At 37.0% G+C, this 19,208-nt stretch overlaps 1 protein-coding gene across 1 annotated transcript in view; it reads left to right on the top strand.

The window, feature by feature from the left end:
* The window catches only part of PCCA (propionyl-CoA carboxylase subunit alpha), a 268,103-nt gene that overhangs the window by 156,572 nt on the left and 92,323 nt on the right, over positions 1 to 19,208 (top strand). Inside the window, exon 19 of the mRNA XM_085215566.1 lies at positions 12,008 to 12,110. Within this exon, the coding sequence (XP_085071692.1) occupies positions 12,008 to 12,110 (103 nt within the window). The remainder of the gene's footprint in view (positions 1 to 12,007; positions 12,111 to 19,208) is intronic.

Below are 19,208 nucleotides of genomic sequence, written 5' to 3'. Positions count from 1 at the left end.
ATTTCTCTGTTCCCTGCAATGATTCCAAAAGCTCTTGCACACTTCATCAGTATTATTGTAATTCTTTGGCTGCAGGATATTTGGCAGCTGTTGCACCCCACTGGCAAATCCTATTCAGACTTCACTTCCATTCACCATTGCCATTGGAGAATTGATTTCTCTCTCCTCTGCTCTAACCTTTCCCAATTCATTTTGGATTGTTCAATGTGAAACATTTTAATTTCATATCATACAGCCATTCAGCTCACAATCCTTTTTTAACCTGTCACCAGGGTAACAGCATAGCATGCTTTCTTTAGGCAATCAAGTTTTTATTTCACATGCTTAATGTTGCATTAAATGTTTGCATTTTGTTTAACCCTCTTAAATACTTTGAACTGTGGATATATTTTGCAGGGTAATGAAGTCTCTGATTACAGTGTCAAGTCTTTGCAGAAATGGCCTTATTTAAAATTAAAAAAATATATATTAAAAATCAGAAGGTGAGTACAGTAATGAGGAGATTATTAGTAAAATCTCACATAGATGAATGAGACAAGCATCTGTAGAATGGCAAAAATATTTTTCTCCCGTAAAAACCTTTCAGAAGCTTATAGTATGATCCTTACTCCTGTGCTTTAGGATTACTCTTACCTGTAAGTGCTTGTAATCAAATTAATGCAAATATAGGATTAACCATGCAATAACATGACTTTAAGAAGTGAGGTATCTGGCCTATATCTGTCAGCCCGCTTAAAACCACTTACCAGATACGTGCATAGGACTGCAAACTGAATAGCAAGTGGTCTATTGCATAAAAATTAGAATTTTTTGGGATGATGCAATTGAAATACGAAAGTCATGTTTCTGGCATCAGCAACAGACTATATCTATTTTTTTGGAAATGAGAATAATAGTAATAATGCAGTTGGAGTACTTTACTGCAGACGATTACAAAAATAAAAAGGAATAGACTTTTTCATACCTGAAAAAACATTGATGTCATCTGTGACCTTACAGAGCAAGTTCAGCTTGTCTTGGTGGAAAAATAGCTAGGTTCTCCTCCACCTATTTGGCTGGATATTAAAACAAATCTGCAATAGATATTCTTAAAATGCCCAAAATTTTATATCGTACGTCTCTAATTATAACTATAGATGTAGTGCTAAAGGATTTTTAACTGTCATGTTCTATTCTCAATCATGTAGACAGAAAAGGTGGGAAAACTTCTTTTTAATTTTAACTAGTGAAACGTAAGAACTGACAGTGTTGTAAAGAAGGCCAAACTCTGCTCATTTACAATGAAATAAGCCTGTTGTAATGAAAACACTAACACTATTCATTTTAACACTTCATAATACTAATTTTACAAAGCTTCTTGCTTGCAAAATAATTCACACATATTCATAGTCTTTTTTTTATAAAGCAAAACATTTGCAGTACTGATTAGCTAGGCTGAGTTTACATTTGATCTAGCTTTTTTTTTTGAGGTGACAGATCAGACCCACGAAGTTGACTTTGTTAAAGTCTTTATTTCAACAGCGTGCAACAATGCAGTTCCTTCTACAAATTTCTAAGTTTTCTGTCCACTTTCCTTTTTTTTCCCAAGTTGAACTATAAGCTACCAAATATCATTACCTGCCAAAAGTGGTTTGGCAGTGTTTTGCTGCTGAATTTTGCCAAAAGGAGCCAAACATATGGTAACAGTTAATTTATTGGTGCTTCTAACCTCAAGGGAGCTCTTACAGAGAGCATATTACCTTTTTATCTAACATATTTTAAATAAAAGAGCTGCTGGCCTGAAATCTGATATGCCAGTATAGAAGCTGACCTCCGATGCAGTTATGCTTGATTCTGTCTTAAGGATGAAATTAAAAGTGCAAATGTATAAGATTGAGCTGAGGCTTCTTTCTTTCTAACTTTGAGAGAGTCAAGTCGCTTTTGCATACTTTTAGTACATGTGTGTGTGAGTGATAACGATGAAATATTTTCCAGAGGAAAATGAATCCCACCTTTCCCTCAGAAATCCTGAGAGCTCTTTCTTCACATGCTTGATAAGAGATTTCTTGATACATACATTTTCAAGAGATAATGACCTTTGTTTTTTTTCCCCCTCGCTTCTTTATTTGCATTTTTCTAAGTAGGACCACGGGTCTGTTTGCTGCTCTGCAACAATGTAGGTTTGTCTGCTCGTAATGGGAGAAGTATTTGAGAGGTAATATTGCTAATTGTACTGGCTTTGCCTGAGATAACTCAAAATCTTCCACTGATCTGCTGCCTGCATTTGAGGTAACCCTTTTTGCTCTCTTCATAACCTGATGTTGTAGTGACTCGCTTATTGTGAGCTACTTGAGCAGGTCAGAATATTTCAGATGACATACTTAGATATACTTAGATGGTGTCTTAAAAGAAATGCATCCGGATATCCTTTGACTCATATTAAGTATTCTGATGCCTAGATGTTTTTCTCTGGATCTGTGTTGAGGCTGCCCAAATGACTTTTCCTTTTGTGATTATGGATGATTCTTTAATATATATCACAGTCCAATCTTCAGTGGTTTACATTTGTGTAATTAGATGTGGTGCTTGGAGTTTGTTTTGGCTGTGGCTTCCCTTTAACATGCATCTTCAAAGCCTGTAGTGTGAGAAAGGCAGGGCAGGAAAGAGCAGTGCAGAATGTGGTTCTTTTGAAACCAGGGATGTTTACCTATTGACTTAGAAAGGAGATGACAAGCCTTTATCCTGTCTGTCTCTGGTGCTTAGTAAAATTAGTCTTGAAACGCTTGTATTGCAGTAATACAAACTAATAGTCCATTGACTCCCCCCCCAAAAAAAACAAAAAAACCAATCTGGGATATTTGTTAAATTTTATTTTTCCTAGGCTTCAGCCTTTTGTTTTAACTCAGTGTTGTGGTACGTGTTTCTGTGGCTTCTCACTGCCAGGGGTGGTGGTGTGATGCACCTTGACCAAACTGTAGTGATTTTTTCCAGACCTTGTTGCACATTTTTCTACCAGACATGGAAATTCAAAACCAGATCTGCATCTGGCTGCACCCAGCCCTTACTGTTCTTCAGAGAGGGAGATGCCATAAACCAACAACTTTTCTATGTTTGTTGCCTTGAAGTAGTGGCAGCACTTCTTTTCTAAATCCTTCATTCCCCCACACCCCAGTGCCACAAATCCTTGGACAAATCACAGTAACTTGAAGATCACTGAATATTTAACTAGATGGATTTTTGGCCCTCTCGGTACAACTTGTTTCATATTCCATGATCGTGATTCCTCCAAAATAAACTGAGGGTGATTTAAGTACAAAGTCCACTTTGTGTCAGTCGTTACATGCAGTTGTGTTACTGCCATTCTTTGGGTCCTTCCCACCTGCACAGGCTGACTTCTCCGCTTTGACTGGAACACGCAACAGTCAACAGTCAGTGGAACATTTAGCAAAAGTTTAATTTAAAAACACTGAGCTGCTGTTAGAAATATTTCAGTATTTTCTTCCTGTATCTTATTTTTGCTCCTAAACAAACAATAATCCTAATTTAACTAATAATTTCTTCTGAAATTCTTTCATTCATATCTGTTGCATATAGATTTAGTTGAGTAGGAAATCTATACATCATTTTTTTTGTTGGCTTTCTTCTTGTAACTTGTGAGGCTATAATGTGAACAATGGCAGGCATCTTATAAAAAGGATGATAATATATAGAGTGCAATAGAGATTTATCTTTTGAATGCATATAATTTAAAATAATTGGAGCCTGGGTTTTTGTGGCGCAGATTCATGGTGTCTAAGTAGTGTAATAAAAATAGATGAGTGTCACCTAAAGGTAGTTCAGCCTACCTGAGGACTAACTTATTGAGAAGAGGTTTGTTCCTCTTTTCATTGGTAATAAAGGTAAGATATGGTTCATATCACATTTCTAAAGCCCAGTGGTGTGAACTGAAGAGGTATACTGAAGGTGCAGTAGATGATGTATTGATGGTAATGTCAGTCATCGGAGCTCTCTAATGTGCTATAATTGTCTAGATGTTAAGAATTAATACTTATTGAAGACATGCATGTTTTATGTTATCTTTGTAATATAATTTAATTTTTAATGAACTCTTAGGGTTTTTTCATATTCTGTTTTTCCTTTCTAACCAAACAGAATTAGCAGCATTAATTTCATTCGATAGGAATAGAGTGCAGGAGAGATAGAGAACAAAGCTTTAGAATCTATGAAGCACATCGTGTTTTTTTATGTGCAAGGAGAGGATGTAGCTTTCGCATTGCCTGCCAGGAAATAGCATGAATACCTCTAGCCAAGTGCTCTGATCAGATTTATCTGTGAATTGATAGATGCATAGTTTGTGTTTGCCTGTCATCCAGCACCAGTTCCTGTGTACGCACTAAAGGTTCATCTTTTGGAAAATATAACCAAAGTCAGGAAAAATAGATTGTTGCAAAATGATCACAGTTCTTACATTATGGCATATAGGATATCCAGGAGGGGAAAATCTGACCATCCTTTTCTGGAACCTTGTACCATCTTGGATGTGTATCCCCACATTCCTGAATGAAGTCTCATAGAGAAGAAATCACAACAGAGCAAATATGATCAGTACAGTGGTATTACGGAAGTGATCTGTGACATGAAATGGTTAAGCTATTAAATGAACTCTTTTGTCTGTGTTGCAACCATGTTTGCAAGAGGCGGTCAGCTCCGTGATGTGTGAGCTTCAACGATTTTATAGTTTTTCATTAGTTTGCAGACAAGTATTCTCTGTTGGTCTTTTAGAAGGCCGATGTTCTTAACCTCGATGGTGTTGCCAGATTTCTTCAGATATGGCCTTATTCTGATGTATTCTCTCTCCTTTAACTGTAGTGGTCATCTCTCACTCATGATCTTAATGTAGTAAATTGAGCAGGTTTTACTGGGTTTGGTCTTACGCTGTTTATTCTTCAAAGAAATGCTGCATTTCTGCCAGATGTTACTGGCTGTAATGGTGCATCTCTGGAGATGAAAGATGAGTTGATGTGCTTTTTGGGATTAACTTTGTAAATTACTTGTAGTTAAAGAAGCTATTTTAACATAAGAGACAGCACTGAAATATCAGGCCAAGATTTTTTTCAAAACAGAAGTTTTAAATTTGATTCTAAAATAAATATTTTGTACTCCCAACTGGCAGAATGGTTTTTCAAAAGTGCCTCACTGTGTGATGTTCTCATTGCTTTCAAATGAGAGGAGCTGGCAGGGGCTAAGCACTTCTTAGCATAACTCTTTCAGTGGGCCTGAATCTAAATATCAAGTTTTGCCTGAACTCGTATGAAGAATAAACGGCGCAGCAGTAATTGGTAGAAACACAGTTGAGAAATTATATACTTTAATGAAAGAGAAATTGCCCAAAACTTTATTAGATTATTAGATTTTTCCTTTTCTCTGTAGCAGTTTTCAGCAGAAGTCAATATTGTTGACTGATCTGATTAAAAACACCTGCTTCCAAGTAGTTCTTGGTAAACAGTTTTCCTGATTTTAGGAAAGATAGCTAGAAAAATATCAGAAGCACAGATTTGTAAACTGCACGTAAAACAAATGTCTTTTCTCTGTACTTGTGAACACATGATCTGAGTAATACCTCTATGACTTTGAGCCCGGCCATCCACCTTCTTCTTTGTACGTGCCCTTATTGCTTGTGTTACTTTCCTTCGGAAGGCAGATGTCCCTCTCGTGCATTCCTGGAGGTATTTAAGAGATGTATGGATGTGGCACTAAGGGACATGGTGTAATTAAGGGACTCAGTAGGTCAGGTTGGTGGTTGGACTTAACCTAGAACGTCTTTTCCAACCTAAATGATGACTCTTATTCCTTCCAAGCAAAGCAGGGCAAGATGATGATTTCCTCCAGAGTTGCTTGGACACTGGCTTCTTTCTTGTGGGAGTTGAGAAGTAAATTCGAATCCTCATATTCTGAAGGAGATGGATAACAGAGATCTTTCATTCTCTGGGTGCATTTGCTGCAAGCATGAATTTGTTGCAGCTAAGTTCGCAATAGTGCAAATCCTACTTCCTTTTCCTGATAGACTTAAAGCTAAGAGCTATAAAAGATTTTTTGAGACTTAGAATTGTTGCTATTAGCCTGCGTACCTGGAGCACACCTTCTCCTTCAGACTGTGGAGTTGGCTTTGTCAGAGGATCCTCTAGTTCCTGGACACCTGCATGGCTATCAAGAAGCTAGAGTCGAGCAGACAAGCAGGACACATTAGGTTAAAGACATTCAAAAAGAAAGAAGGTGAACCAGGGTGACCTCAGGTTGTCTGCAGGGTTAGCTGACAAAAGTGCTTGAGCTACACACTTAAATCCTGGTAGCTACACTCACCCTCCAGTTACAGAATCTAGATTTAACTATTTCATTTCTTTCCCTTGATCTGGGATTTGCTGATGAAGACACTGGAGGCTTTCCGTGAACGTTGCATTGCAGGCCTTTATATCAATCCTCCAGAAGGCTCCTGTTAAAGGAAACATCCAGATGTATATTACTTTGAATAAAAGTACATTTCACTCCATAATGTTCTTTTAAAGCAATACTTTCTATTTTATAGTTTACCTCCCACATAATTTCATTTTTTTCCAGTGGTCTCTGTTCAGACATAGCACATGTCTATAAATTTGCATTTTTGTTATTGATCTAAACTTAATGTGCAAGAAAAGTGCAATATAAAACCATTCTGACATAACCGTTTTGACATGACTATTGGATAATTCAGCCTTTGTCTGATAGCTGGCACACTGGCTAGTAGAGGTTATTATTTTGTATGACACATGCAGAACTATAATTTACTCTAATGATGGTATATTTTCGTACTCTTGGTGAAAGGACTATATGTATACATAATGCATACATAAAGCAGAAAGAAGGGAAACCCATTTTTATGTACAGATGAATCCATCTGAATATATGCAGAAGTATGTGTGAATACATATAGAGAAAATATTTCAAATTGCTGAATAAAATATTCCCAGATTCTTAGGTTCCTTTCACATAATTTCTAGTTCTTAAAATAATCTTGTGAAAATGCTGCTTTTATCTTCTCTGTGCAGCGATGAACTTTTATGTTGGAAAGTGTTGAAAGTACTCAGATAGTAAAGCTTAGATTTTTGTTTTGTTTGGCAGTACATTTCTGTTTAGAATTCTTTTAATCTATCCATTCCCTGCTTTTATATTCATCTGATAGTTGAAGGTTCTGTGAAGGATATTTCTTTGTATGAGAACTTATTAAACCAATAACGCTCAAAAGTATATGATTTACTTCCTTTTTTTCTTGTTTTATACCACGAGACATACTTCTGTTTGAGTTGTTAAATTTCTATTTGCTTTTCTCAAGTTTTTTTTGGGGGGGGAGTACGGAGAAAATAAGAAACAATTTATATGGTAGATCTAAAGTTTCATTAAAATTGCTTATGCCCTGTCCCAGGCATTTTAAGTGGGCCATCTGTCTAAACATCTCTCCATTTTTTTCTGATCATTTCCTCGACTTATTCATGAGCCATGGGAGGGCTCCTTTGTAGTCTCCATGTAGCTGGTTCAGTCTACCCCCACTGAATACATCTATGTGCTTGCATAACATATCTTTTCACAGTGCTGGAAATTCTCTGAACTTAGTTCAGATGAATGGCCCACTTTCTGAAGGTCTTTTTTTCTCCTCCTGCAAAGATTTGTATGCAGAAACTGACCTTGGTGGCTACAGAATCCAGCACATTATTCTTGATCATTTTACAGGCCACCTGCTGTGAAAGTTATGATGAAGGATTTCTTAATGATTCTTTGACCATTAACATTGTTTTAAGTCAATATTTCACTTTTATTTAACTGCTGAATAGGTAATTGCACGATTGAAAAGCAGCTTTACAGAGTGCCACATAATGTGGTCTTCAAATGCTTATAATCTTTCATAACTGGAGAGTTTGTTGTGATAGTTTGGGATTTGTCTGCCTTTACCTGAAGTTTTATGCAGCAAAAATATCAGAAGTAAAAAGTGTATTAAGTTTTCTCCAGCGTTAGAATTCACATTTTGAATTGGAAGTTGAAAAAATAAAAAATAAAAAAATCCATACGCAATTTCCTGACCCTTTAGGAGCTGGTGACATTTATCATAGCTCATTACATCATCAACAGTAATCAAGAGAGAGGAGTTTATTTGCCACAAACTGCAGAAAATTGTAGTTTTATTGAGTTCCTTCTATGCGATTGGTTGATGACAATCAAAATGGACAAACTGGGGCAGAGTTATTACTTGCCTTGCCTTTGTGAACGTCTGTTTTCTTTCGTTATTTATTTCTGCCTAGAACAGATAATAGTTTAACTAGTGTCTGTTTTTCATGAGTGCAGCATGTGTCAAGCTAAAATTTTTACTAGTTTTCTGCATCCCTCACCGAAAATTTGCAAAGCAGGAGTTGTAATGGCTGCATTATTAGAAAGTATCTCTCATTTTCTGTCGTGGCAGCTGGAGGTAAAAGGAACATAATGCAGTATGCCGCATACGAAATACCTTAGGAGACCGTGACATCATCTGCAGTTGAGTGACAAGGATTGAAAAGAAATAACTAAGCAGGTAAAAGGAGCTGTTTTGCTTCTCACACCGTTTACACGTTTTTACAACTGACGTGGTTAGAGTAACACCTTTCTGACTTGGAGCCTGGCCATCCGCCTTCCTCACAGTACACGCCCCTGTTGCTGGTGTTACTTCTCCTTGGAAAGCAGGTCAGAGAAGACTGTATGGAGAGAGTTCATTACGCCCTTCTCCCTCTCGTCCTGTCTGTGCTACCACAGTCTCCCTTTGCTCTCCCCCTCTCCTTGTGTGTAATACTGGCAAGGGAAAACAGCCTCTCTGTGGCCTGCTTCCTGTTCACCCAGCACTCGGCTTGCTGCTGAACTTGTGTTTCTTCCTGCAGCCAGTCATCTCCACACATCATTTCTTTGATGTTTCATGTGCTAGGACTGAGAGAAGAAAGGGAATGTTGAACTTTGTGATACTGAATCTGAGATTGGAGTGGAAACGACTAAACATTTTGCTTCTTTTGTAGTAATAAAAATGGCATCGTTTTGTCTTCCAGTATTTTTTTTAATGTAAATAGAATATCTCAGATTTCAGCCCTGTATGTAGAATTTTTAGTTTCAAATCTTTCAAAACAGCCAGAAATTTGTGACATTTATATCAACTAGTAGAAAATATATTCAGAAGTCCTAACTGGGGGGCTTTCTCCTGCACTTGGGCATCACATACGCTATAAAAATACGCAAACAAAACATCCTCTCTCCCTTTCTTAACCTGATAGAAACTTCAGCATTTCTGAAGTAGTTCACAGGCTTGATCAGCTTGATCAGCTTTCTACCCGTTGATTTTCAAGAAACTTTGACCTTTGCTTTTGAACTTTGTAGCAGATACCTATGATGGGTTGCACACATAGGCATCCAAATGGGTCTTGAATATCTCCATATATTAAAAAAAAAGAAAAAAAGAAAACCAAACCCAACAAACCTTTCAATCCTATCAAAATACTGAAAAAAAAAAAAATATTAAAGGAATTTGTTTTAATGAAGAAAAAGCACAATTCTTATGAGAAAGTGTACATATCTATTTTAGTCAATATAGTTGTAGATTAGCTACATAGCCCCAGGCATTTGCTTAGCAAAGCTAGAAAAAGTCCCTGTGCAAGAGAATCCAGCAATTCCAGGAGGGACATAAAACTTGCAGTGTACTTTGCTATTAGATACATCTCTGGACCTTGCCCTCCTGACCACCAGTGTTGCAGAGAGAAATTATATGCCTGTGGGGCAGTTTGAAACCCCGTCAAAGTAGTGATCATAGTCATGCCTTTCAAGAGGCATGCATCCTGTTTGGAGATACACTTGACAAAGCTCAGCAAGACAGGACTGAACAAAAATAATCCCTGCTGGAGAACAAGACTGTCTTTCCTTTGATGGCCAGCGGCCAGATTCATGAGGTCACTTCCAGTCAAATGCAATATGAAGCAAGGGCATGCCAGCAGGGTTATAAGGAATCTCATGCCATCAATGAAGCAGATCCTACTAAGCTGTGTTTGTGATGAGGTCTTACTTCTTACACAAGAAATATGAAGTTTCTATAGAGCACTGTTGGTTATTATAATAGAATACTATATAGAATTTAGCTGGGTTCTTCCATAGTCCACTACATTCCTCCTTACTGTTGCTCTTGTGCCAGGAAGTGCAATGAAAACATTTCTCTGCCTGCTACCTGTTCAGGAAATTCCTCAGTTCCTCTTCTTCAGGAACTCCAGTGTCTGTAATATTTCCTATCAGCCAGTGTAAATGTTTTGGTGACATAAAGAAGTTTGAAGATGAGGTGCTGAGAAATGTCATTGCACCCAATAAGCCATAGACATTTCCATTTCAATTATCTCCATACATTGAATGAAAAGTATAATGCTTGGCATCATTAGCATGGGAACAGGCTATTTTCAATATTATGAACTTTGTGAGGAGTGTTGGTTATAGAAGTGATCAAGGATGTTTGGTGCAAGGTGGTATAAGACTGCTTGGCTTGGATCCAAAGTAACTAATGGTAAATGCATCTATTAGTCTAGCTAATGCATTGCATGTTTTGATTTTACCCATTTCAGGCACATTGCAAAGCACAATTTTTAGAAACTTCTTGACTGATTGGATTCCTGAGTTTCTATTTGCCTATATTTTAGATGTTGAAAAAACCCAGCCTTCTTAAAAGAATTGCGTAAATCCTTAGCAAGTCGGTATGTTATCCTTGGCTTAGGCAGAAAGCTTCTCGTGTGCCTCTGGAGGATTCAGGTGCTTCTCCCTGTTGATTCCAGACACACCGAACACTTCCTTTGGGGGAGATGTGGTTCACTGGGCCTGTGAATCCTTAGCAGACTGCATGTGACACAATCCAGAAAAATGTGTTTCCAAGTTTTAAGACTCTGAAGACTGCGCTGAAACATTCTATGATAGATGAGTGTTATACCTGAAAAGAAGATACAAATGTGGTGAGCTCAGTGTCTCTGCATTTCTTACGGAGAATCTGAACGTGTGTAGAAGCCAGTGTGGAAGAAAGCTCTGCCAAAATAACCTGCCTTTGTTCTAATGGTGTTAAACTCCACATTCATACATTCTTGTTTAGCCTACAGAGGAGACTGCTGATGTATGACTACCAGAAAAGATTGCAGCCTACTTTGGACACAAGTTGCTACAACAAAATTGAAGAGATCTGGGAAGCTACGCAGGGAAGAAATAAATCAAAGTTACAAATATACATTTTAAATAAAATAGTTGAAAACTACTTATTTCACTCTGAATTAGCAAGAATGACTCTTCAGGTCTGTTTTCCTTGTTGTCAGATACGCTTCGTTGAGCTGAAGTTGGAAAGATTCATGGTTCTCCTGTTACCTGATACTGATAACCGGTGCAGCCACTGGCTGCTGTGGGAACAGATATAATCGCGTGTATGGGTTGTGATACACAGTCATTTTTCAGTTCATTTGAAGGACTCTGTGGATGAAATTCTATAAAATGTACAGTCATTATAAAATTGTGTGTATTACTGGTTTGGCCGAATCTTTTGTGTCTAATTGGACTTTAATTAAGGTTTACTAAGAATGAGATGAAAGGACTAGTGATTATATTTTGCACTTAGAATGGTGCAGCTATCACTGTTGCTATTCTTCTGCCAACCCACTTTCTCATCTGCTTTTCATCCTGTTTGAATTAATTCTGTAGCAAGTGCTGGATGCATTTTAGAGCTTCCCATAACTATCAGCATACCCAGTGTGTCAAGGCAATTCTAGAAAGAAAGTAGAGTGCATTTTCTCTTCATACCTCATTTGACAAAAAAATGAAGCCAATATTTTTTTTTAAATATGCTTTCCTGGTTGTGTCTATAAATTAATGATGTTTTATATCATTCATGACCATCCTATGAGAAAAGTACTCCTGGTTTAAATGGGAAAAAACGTGAAATTTGTTAAAAATTCCTTTTCTGTTTGTTTTTTAGAATTCCTATTGCTAAATCAAAGAGAAGTAGCTGGGAGCTCTCTGTGCATCTAGGGGATGGGATTTACCCTCTTGCAGTTTCAAAGGATGGCTCATCATTTTCTGTAAGTTCTGCTCATTTTCCAAGATTTTCAGTCCATTTGAGAGAATTTATATTGTCGTTGACTCTTACTATAATCTTCTGTTTGTTCAGCTACCAAACATAAATGTTTGTCTTGTCTTTAGCAGGAATAATGCTGGATTACAAAAAAAGACTGTTAATTAAGTAGTGTGACTGTATAAAGATTTCTCTTTTTAATGCACTTAAATTAGCTTTTTAATTAACAACCCTCTTTAATGTCTTGTTTAGAAATAAGGTCTTCATGCTTCCACTGTAAATATTTAAGAGTGAGAAAATAACTGCAATGTTGAGAAACATTATGTTAGCTTAGTTTAGTGATTAAAAAGACAAAGAACTGAGCAAGCTGCATATATAATCATACTGGAATTAAATTATCTGACATCTAAGTAGTAAAACTGCATGCAGGCATAGTAAAATCACTTCAGATGCATGTGTTTTAACTATTATTTTTACAAATACTGTAAAACAATTACTTAAACAATACTGTCAGTATGAAAGGCAGACGAGACTATGCCAGTAGAACAATGGTGATGCTGTGTTCAGTAGAAAAAAGCCAGGATGCAAGCTGGTTGAATTGTGTTAAGACAGTAGATATATAGAGAGAACTACTTTTTAAGTCTATTAATAGTAATTCCATAATAAAATGAGATTTTTAAAAATAGTTCACTTCCATAGCATCTGTTAACTCTTAGGCAAAAGTTTTCAAAGGGATCTGAAAAAATCAGTTTCTTGTAGAATCATTGAAGTACAGGACAAGACTGTGAGGAACCTCAGAAGTCTCCCAGTCTGCCTCTGTTTGCTCTTGCCAGTCTTCTCTGAAGAATGTTCTGCAACATCTGCTTCATGATATTTTTAGTTGTGATGTTTACAGCTAGGTCATATTCAGAATCATGAGATTTACTTGAAAAAGGATGTTTAAATGAATATTTCATCAAGCAAAGACAGTATTGTCTTGGTGATTTGCTTTGCTCTACTATGATTTCTATTTAAGAAGTATAGAAGTTGTAGTCGGTTATGTTTTTAGGTGGTTATTTTCACTTACATGAACTGAGCAAATAAAAATTTTGCGTTTGAAAAATCTTTTTGTTGGCCTAAGTAGGACAAGAATATGCCTAACCAGTTTCTTTTAGAACAGTACATCTGTCTCTGTCTCACTGTTTCATACGTACTCCAGATGAATATAAGATAAAAGTGTGAGTAGAGACCAGAGATACTTTCTGTTCCATATGGATCATAGGTATGCAGAAAAAAAGGATGTGGACAAAATCCATAAGCACTTTTTTAAAGTTCCCTCTTGCAAGGTCACTGCTTGAAGTGTGGAAGATGGAGGTCACTTCAGTTGTAGTGTTAATTTCTCTTAGGAAAAATATCGGGAGGTCTTCAGTGTGACTTTTCACTCAGTCCATAGCATGTAGCACTGTACCATGGCTGTGACATTCATCCCCCCTGTGAATTGTGCTTTGTGAGCTAAGGTCATGTCCGAACACTTTTTTTTTTTTTCTGAATTAGTAGAATTTATACTTACTAGTTGTTCTGTGAACTTCACTGCAACCCGTTGCTCAGGCAGCACAACAGCCTTGCCACAACAGGGCAGGACTGGCAGTGGTCTGTCTGTTCTTTCATGGAGCTGTCATTGCCCCCAACCTTCCCACCTTTTAGCTGCAATGCTGCTATCTGTCAGTGGTCAGCCTGGAGCTATACACAGTTTTGAGGCAGTTAGAAAGTGGCTGCTGCTTTTTAAGGGTGTAGCAGATGCATTTTTGAGTGATTTAATTGAGTTTTATTTGGTTGTCTAGGCTCAAGCTTATGTTAACTTGGTTAATTTTAATAAACATTATCTTTAAGTCAGACTAAGGAAGGTTTATAGACAGGAGGCCTAAGCGTTCTTCTGTGCTTTTGTCTCCATTGATGTTGAAGGTAACTGAAATTATAAGCTTATATATGAGTTATTCCTAGGTTAACAAGCAGCAGTTGTAAGCTGCTCTATATCTTTCCAAGGTGCACTAACTCTAAGAAAGGAGTTATGCTTTTGCTGCTAATAATTATTGACATACAGCAACTTTAACAACAGTAAATCATTCCTAACTGTACCACAGGCCAAATCTGTCAAAATCTGGAACTGCTAAATACTTCTAATGTTGCAGCAGCATGGGCATTACAGCCCATTTTAACATGGCATGTGTGGAATCTGATTGCTACTCCTTCAGTTTATTATTCAAATAGTAACACCTCCAATATAATCAAGTTGTCTGGCATTACTGGGCTAAGCAAGAGTGAGTAGTTAAGCATGTCCTTATTTTTGTTTGCTTTTGTAAATTCCTTTATATTTCAAAGTCACTTGGCCCCCCTTTGCTACTTTCCTTAGTAGGAAAATTGCTGTGGGCAAGCAATGCTCTGTGGGAATCCCAGTGGGGCAGAGAGGAGAGCAGCAGGCCTGCAAAGGTCCTGCTCATCTCTGTGCAGCCCTGCGGTGCGTTAGATTGAGAGACAGGAGAGTTAGAAGCAACAGAGAGGAAGAATACGGGTTTGTGTAGCCACAAGGTTGGGACAAAAGGACTGGAGGCCTGGAGTCAGTAGCGTTAGTGTTCTGATTCTGCCCTAACCAAGACTGCTTATTCTATGAAGAGATAATTTTTTAATTATTTATATCTTGGGTATTTCTTTGCTGATGAAGTAAATCATAGCGGGTGGATTTCATGATTACCATAATATCCATCTCACTTAAATTTTAAAGTGTCAGTATTAAAAATGAATCCTGAGCTCGGGTTTATGCAAAGCAGGAAAGTATTTTTGAATACCAAGATTGTTTAGGTATGCTTGTTTTTCCTTGTTACAGGACAAATAGCAGAGGACATGCTGTTCTTTAATAATTTCTCTTTTTGCTGGGGCTCTTGTGGGACTATGCTGCAGATAGAGAACAGAATAGATACAGTATAGTCAAAAATCTTCTGAAATATTATTCAAAACTTTACAATGAAAAAACAATTGACTTAAGAAAAGCCGAAGACTAGGAATGAGAAATCTTGTTTCTGATTAGGAGGTATAATACACTTTAAGAAAACATGGGAAGACTCAAAGCCTTCTTTATGAACTTTGCTGTCAAAAATGCAAGCCTCACTTTTTGAACTTCCACATTTACTTTTCGCTATGAAGTTGGTGTGACATGGGCTCCTGACTTAGTAGGCTGTGTCCCCTTGTGGCTCATGACAAGGATAGCTGAATCCATAGTGCAGCTAGATAGCCCAGTGGGAGGGCCGCCTTCACATTCCTCTTCAGAAGTTCGCTCCTGCTGCCAACTGTGCATTGCAGCAGCAGCGTTCGCATTCTGATTTACTTTGTTTACCACTGGGACCTTTCCAACAGTGACTTCTTTCTTTTTTCCTTAACTCTTCTACTCTCACCAGCCGAAACCTCACCGCCCCACACTGTGCGGTGCTTTGCTCTCTGCGTAGGGAGCATGAGCAGCAGGCTTCCCCATGGTTCCTGCTGTTCACGGGAAGATCATTTGTCAGCATCCTGGTCTATGGGTCATCTGTGATTTTCTTCCTTTATCATGAGAATCTTAGTGAATTGTGCAGCACTAACTGCTTTTTGCTGCTCTTTATTTTCCAGGATTTTGAGTTCTGTAGCCATCTGTTTTTAACCACTTGATTTGTAACGGAGATCCTTAGTGCAGGCTGACTGTAAGCCACTTTAGAGGCCTTGCTTCCCAAAGCTGAAGGACTTAAAAATAAATGATCAAGCACGAGCAGTGTTGTTTGAAATAGTGAAAAGAACAAGGAGTACTTAGCTTTATTGTCTCCTATAGATACTGAAAGCTTTTGTGAATGCCAATTTGCTATTTTTTCTTTTAGAGTAGAAGTAGATCTGTTATCATTCTGAAGCCAGCTACTTATATGCTATAACACTGATGTTTGTATAAGATGGGCAACTTTGATGGTTTTAAATACCAAGAACTCTCCAACTAAATTAATGTAAATGTCTTTTTGTGTGTGTGTGTGTTCCTCTTCCCATGTATTAATTGCTAGAAGAATCCTTGTTAACTAACTGCTTATCATGTAGTTCATTTAGGTTTTTGGAGAGCAGATTCTAGTCTTTGGTCAGTATCTTCCTTAAATTTACAATTTTTCCTCTCATTACTGCTGAAAAGACCAACAATCAGAATTACTATTAAAATAGAGTTTGAAGGAAAGACAAATACCTTCCTTTACATGAGACTAGACTAAAACAGCAATAAATAGCCCAAAAGCATCCCTTAACCAACCTCTGGAACTTTTTGTTTGGTCCAAATTCAGGCAGGAATTGATTTCATTTTAACCTTTTTGACTTGTTAGTCTGGCTATCAAGTTTTGATTTTCTCATTTTTTTAGTACAAAGACGTAATCCAATTTTGCTGGTGAAGGTTGGAGTCTGTTCTTCCTTTGCAAAGCTTGAGTGCTCTGCAGAGCTCTGATGGGCTGAAGAGGCAAAAGCATAAGGAAATAAATCTGCATGTACTGAACAAACTTGGCTGCTCTGTGGTTTCCCTGCGCCGTGCTGATTTGTGCCACATGTCTGAAGGGAATGTCCTCAGCTCTTCAGAGCTAAATGTCAGCTACCGAGCCTCCTCTGGACCCACATTATGGTATCTTAGTTGCCTTTTTGCAGCCCTATTGAGACTGCTCACAGCCAGCATGGAGGCTCTCTGCTAATGATACTGAATGGGAGCTGCTCTCCCTAGCCCCACTGATGAGAACCCCTACTCATTGTTTTGTGTGTAGGACTTCAGTGTCATCACCTGCCCTTCTGAATTGTGGAAGAATTTCATGTCACTCAGTGAAGTAATACTGTTAAAATGTATAATATGGATAGTAGCATGGAATGAAAGTGGCCTAAGCAAGAAAGATCAAAAATATATTGGACCAGGAATCCAGTAATAAGGTTCAATTTATTGGATCCACCACTATACCATTTTTCCATTACAAAGTATAGAGTTTGCTGGTAAACCAAAGACAAATAACTACTTGATTAGTGCAATATTTTCACTGCTGTAACCCACCTTCCTTAATTCCTTCAATATTCTTCAGTATTTCCCTGTTAAGAGAAGTAGACATCCGAATAATGTTTTGAAAAAAAGCAATGGATGAATCCAAACGCTCAAATGACGAATACCAGCACTAAGTAGTTACACTTGAGGAGATACAATCATGGTTATTTCTTTGAAGTTTATTGCTGTATGCATAAGATGAGGACATAATTTTCCTTTCAGCATGGAATTTGTGGCTGTTTATATGAAATATACTGCATTCTTGAAGAACTTTTGGGCATAGTCCATTTTCTGATTCTTTACTATAAAAGAGGAATCCTCTGTCTTGGGAATTCTTTATTGATGATTTGCATGATTTCTCTGGAAGTAATTGTTGTCGTTCTTTTTCATGTTAAAAAACAGCCCTCTCTGTTAGGGTTCTTCATCTCTGTAGTAGATGCATACCTTCCCAGACCACTTGGATTCATCTTCCAGCCTGTTTAGTTGACAAAGAATTTCCAGATGTTTTCAGTTATAAAGTAGCTTCTTATCACTGAAGTTGTGGTGAATGAAAGTTGTTTATTTTTTCAAAAAAAGCATAAGGTGAAATAGTTCAGAAGTTACTTTGAACAAATGGAAATTTGATATGTTTCCAAAGGGACCTGTATAGGTCAAACACCAAATAAGAAGACCAGAGGAAGCTTAATTACGTTTTCAGATTACTGCTAGGATGGACTTCCATTTTCACAATATATTGGATCACTTCCTAAATTCAAATTTAAGATCAAGTAAATATCATACTGGCATGGAATCTCTGTGGAAATTTTGTGAAGCTTATTCAAATGTTTCACATGCTTCCAAATGAAGAGTTGACTGGTTAATATTTTAAATAATTTTTAGGTAAAAAGAGTGCCTTTTTTTTCCCTCCTTATCTTTTTAACAAGAAGAATTTATTAAGTATCTGTGGAGGTGTGAAGTTGTCTTCTGTACCTCTTAGTATTTTCAAAAGAAAACTTATTGTATAGTATGCAAATGAAAATAAAAAAAGGAAAGATCTAAGCCATTACTGCCATTGTTATTTGAATACTTCCTTTAGCATTAGCATGGAGTAGTTAAGTAGCTATCCGTATTCTTTACTTTTGTTAGTGAATTCATGTATATCTTGTTATGATTGAGCTTTTACTTTAAATTAAGATATAAGATATATTTAATTAGGGAAACTCTTATATGCTGTAAATTTTATAACTGAAGGGTAAGATGATTTTTAAAATTATTTTAGAAATTCTCTCTAGGGAGAAAAAACACTTGAGAAGGTCCAGAGTCAAGTGGAATGCAGATGAAGTATGTAAAGCATGAAAAGGAATGCTATAATGTAAAACTGTAACAATGTTAAATGAAATTGCTCTAAACAAATGTTTAGTTCATTAAATACAACTGTGAATGGAGCAAGGTCGTAATTCAGAGCATGTTCAGAACTGTGTTTTTTAGGTTCTGCATTTAGACCATGCAGAAGAATAATGTTTCCTGGTCCTATCAGTATAAAATTAATGATCTTTTAAGAGAATCAGTCATAACTACTGGTATTTTGCATTTCTGATATGTTTCAGGCACATAATACTTTATAACTAATAAGTCAAATAAAACAAATATGAGACCTATATCAATAGAGGTGAAAAGCACATACCTGTAGGAATTAAAGCAAAAAGGAAAGGGAGCTGGAAAAGATGAAAGTTGACCTATATCTTCTACAGAAGGAAAGGAAATTTTTCCTCTTAATTTCTAAATATGACCTTCTATACAGTGACGTATATGTTATGTTGTTACATGCATGTAATGAAATACACTGTTCTTCTGACATCCTATGCTAGTTTGAATGAAGGGAAACTGTAGATATAAGGCACAAGTACAGAGGGCAGATCAGTTATGTACTCCTTGAAGCTATACGCAGAAAACTTTAACTGACTTTGTCAAAGTAGTGTGTATTTTCCTTGCACAATAGCATACAAATTCTCCACTGAAGTTTTGCAAACAAATCTCTTTGTCACTACGTTCTTTAGGTTGTTGTTCAGGCAGGAG

Source organism: Meleagris gallopavo, chromosome 1 (assembly GCF_905368555.1).
Source record: "Meleagris gallopavo chromosome 1, MGAL_WU_HG_1.1, whole genome shotgun sequence".
Taxonomy (NCBI): Eukaryota; Metazoa; Chordata; class Aves; order Galliformes; family Phasianidae; genus Meleagris; species Meleagris gallopavo.
This window is presented reverse-complemented; position numbering and strand designations above follow the sequence as displayed.